The sequence below is a fragment of the Capsicum annuum genome, unplaced genomic scaffold (assembly GCF_002878395.1).
Source record: "Capsicum annuum cultivar UCD-10X-F1 unplaced genomic scaffold, UCD10Xv1.1 ctg4778, whole genome shotgun sequence".
Classification (NCBI taxonomy): Eukaryota; Viridiplantae; Streptophyta; class Magnoliopsida; order Solanales; family Solanaceae; genus Capsicum; species Capsicum annuum.
In genome coordinates, this window is record NW_025855447.1 from 185,038 (window position 1) to 188,390 (window position 3,353).

General features: G+C 31.5%; 1 protein-coding gene across 1 annotated transcript; it reads left to right on the plus strand.

The window, feature by feature from the left end:
* The first annotated feature begins 742 nt into the window (after nucleotides 1-742).
* Nucleotides 743-1,916, plus strand: LOC124892488. Its single transcript, XM_047403770.1, has one exon. It carries the CDS (start codon nucleotides 951-953, stop codon nucleotides 1,392-1,394), a length of 444 nt encoding a protein of 147 aa, XP_047259726.1. The 5' UTR covers nucleotides 743-950; the 3' UTR covers nucleotides 1,395-1,916.
* Nucleotides 1,917-3,353: the final 1,437 nt, after the last annotated feature.

The following is a 3,353-nucleotide window of genomic DNA, read 5'->3' on the forward strand; positions in this document are numbered from 1 at the left end:
TATTTTCTATAAGTACATATTTCGTAGCAAGATGCTTTACCATCACAGCTACAACACTATATTTTTGTAGTTGTAAGTATTTTCCCTTAGCCATGCATAAACCATGTAACGTCTGTAGCTAACTTTTAATTGCGTCGCTTCTTGCTACGAATGACACGGAAAAAAATTGATGATTAAAGTGTTTAGCCAAGAAACTTTTCATATTTAGCTACGATATATTTTATAGCTTTATATGCATTTTCTTGTAGCGTCCTTATTCAAAAAACGAAAATCTCACCGAAAAATATTGCATAAAGGGTTATCGTTCCTTCTTAATATGTGGAGGGGTACCTTTTCGCAAACCTTAAATGTTAGGGGATTAAGTGGGATTCACTCATCATTTTTTAAGTAAGTTGGGTCGACAGAGAAGAATTCTCTACTGGAAGAAATTGATTGTGCAACTGGTGAAGAAATTGTTTTGTTTGGTATTAGACATGCCTTTCCATTGTTTTGTGAATAAATAAAGAAAAAGTGTGTGTATATATATATGGACCAATATAATGCTTCTAAAATAATTTGATAAGTTTTTTCATGAGTATATCTTACCTATTATATTGTTTTATATATTCCTAAAACAAACAAATTAACAATAAAAGTCATATATGTTTTCTTAGACCGGGCAAAGCGTGTCATGCGTACTAGTTTTGAACATTGTTCGGAAACAGTTTCAATTGAATATTTTAATCGGTTACTTGATTAAAGGAAAAAAATTAGAATATTAGCGACGGGAAGACGTGCTTAGTACTACTACTACTCTCTTTTAGATTTGCACCTGCCACCAAGGCCCATGCACTTTGTTCACCAAACCAAAGTTATTCCATTCAAATCAAACTAAAATTTTCTCAACACTTTACTTTCCTTTTCCCATTTCATCAATCCACCTTGATTCCCAGAGATATCGATTATTATTGATGAATATGAGAAAGCGTTTGTCCTCCTCCTATCTAGCGCCACCACCTTCTCCCATCCCCACGGGGAAAGGGTCACGTTCGGCTGCCGATTCAATATTGGGTGAATACATTGATCTATCCGTAAACGTTCCTCACTTGACACTCCCCCAAACTACACATCATTGGGTGCCTGATGAAATTCATTGTCAGTCACTGTTGCAAAGGGAAAATGATGCGATGGTTAGGTTATTGAGCTCCGCTGCTGAATTCGGAGTGGTTCGAATTATTGGTCATGGAATATCTGGAAAGGAGTTGAGAGCATTGCTGATTAAGAATGAATGGGTGTTTAGATTAAGTGAAAACTATGCTAGTTTTGACAAGTTCCTTTGGGATTGGTCTGATAATGCAATGGTACAAACTGCCAAGGTTGCCATAGGGGATGAAGCGTTTCTATCTTTCAGGTGAGCCCTACAACATAGATTTGGTCTCTTAATTATTGGTAAATTATAATTTTGATCCTTACAATATATAACTAATTACATTTAACCTTGTAATTATTGAAAGGAGTGGCCTTTTGTCCCGTTGTATTGAAAATATGTGATATTTAGGGTATTTTCAAAATTATATTCCCTAAATAGGAATTAACAATATAAAATTAACTAAATTACGAATGCAAAGTCAAATGAGGTAATAATATATATTTCTTATATTTGGGAAGATTTACGAGTAGATATATAAAAAAAGCATATCTAATTTCGATGATATAAATGATGATATTGGTCCATGGCCAAGACTTGACATAGGATTTTATTCGTCATGCACCCAAAAACAGAAGGAACATTAGGAAAGGAAAATAAATGAAGCGCTAAGGGTTCAATGCATTTGGTTGCATAAAATTGGATTTATAGATATTAACTTAGATATTACATTTGCTTCAAACTTGTCAGATTGTAGGAGTACCACAAGACGAGGTCTTTCAAAACTTTATTTGGATGGTGATTTGTCGTGATTTTCTAATGTACGGTACTGTATGATATAGTATTGTACTGTTCAGTATAATACAATATAATGTTGAGATGGATTGTATCGTTCACTGACGATATGATACTGTATTGTATATGGTAAATTTCTTAAAATATCTTTAATTATTATAAATATTAAATTTATCAGTAGTTGTTAGTAAAAAATTTTTTTTGCTAATTGTCACAAATTATGTCATGTAAATATATTAAGTTGTTAAGTTCATCCAAATTCTATCAAAATTAATACAAGAGCAGATCAAAATAAATGTAATTGGATTCATTTTTTATAGTAAAAAAATTATTTTCATTTGTTGTTTTGAGATGTGACCACCAACGACAAGAATAAAGTCTGAATGCATCTTTTATGTATGTTGCGGGTGTGTTTGCTATGGAATATAAAAAAAAATATTATAAAAATAAATTGTTTGAGGAGGGTGGGGGGAGTTAAGAACCAAATTTTAATTTTTTTAAGAAAATAAATTTTAAATTTTTTTTTTTTTTGTATGGAGATGGGCGGATAGGGGGACTGGTAAGGAGTGTCAGTGGGGTAAGAATTTTTTAAAAAAATTAAAAGAAATTGATACGGGGGGCGGGCTGGTAGGTGGTGGGGTTGGAGTAGGGGTGGGTGATGGTGAGGTATGAAAAACTTTTGAAATTTTTCTAAAAGAACAAATTAAAAAGTATTGGGGTAGTGCTTTGGTAGAGGTTGGGGTTGGGGTTGGGGTGGGGGTAGGGGGTCAAATAAGGAAAATGTTTATAATTTTTAAAAAATAGAATTTAAAAAATAAAAAATAGATATTTTTGGGGGGTGAGGGGCTGGTTGAGTAGGGGTGGGGATATGAGGTTGAGTTAAAAAATATAGGGTAAAGAGTAAAATAAAATTATATAATATTAATTAAAGACATAATTAAAAAAAATATAAGTAAATCATGGGATATCAACAAATCGATAGTTACATAAAGTGGGGATTTTCATAGTTATCAAACCATGAAATTAACCATACCATATCATATGTATTAAGAAACAATCAAAACTAACATGATCTTGTTAGTAGTCACCACGAAAAACCACCATCCAAATAGTGCGTAAAAAGATATTTGCAAAAAAGGTAACAACTACATTCAACTAAATAACACAAATAATATTTCATATAAATAGTCCAATATATGTAATATATATATACACAAACATACATATTTGTTCAAAAAATTGTATAACATATAGGGAAAAAACACAAATATACTATAGAGAAAAGATATGTAGTCACTACTGAAGTTGTCTCATATTTGTTAAAATATACTTTAATTTTACGTGTATCTTATTATTCTACAAAAAGATGTAAAGATCATTGTAAATAGATTATTTTGACCAATTTTCAACCTATGTTTGTATTCACGCAAAT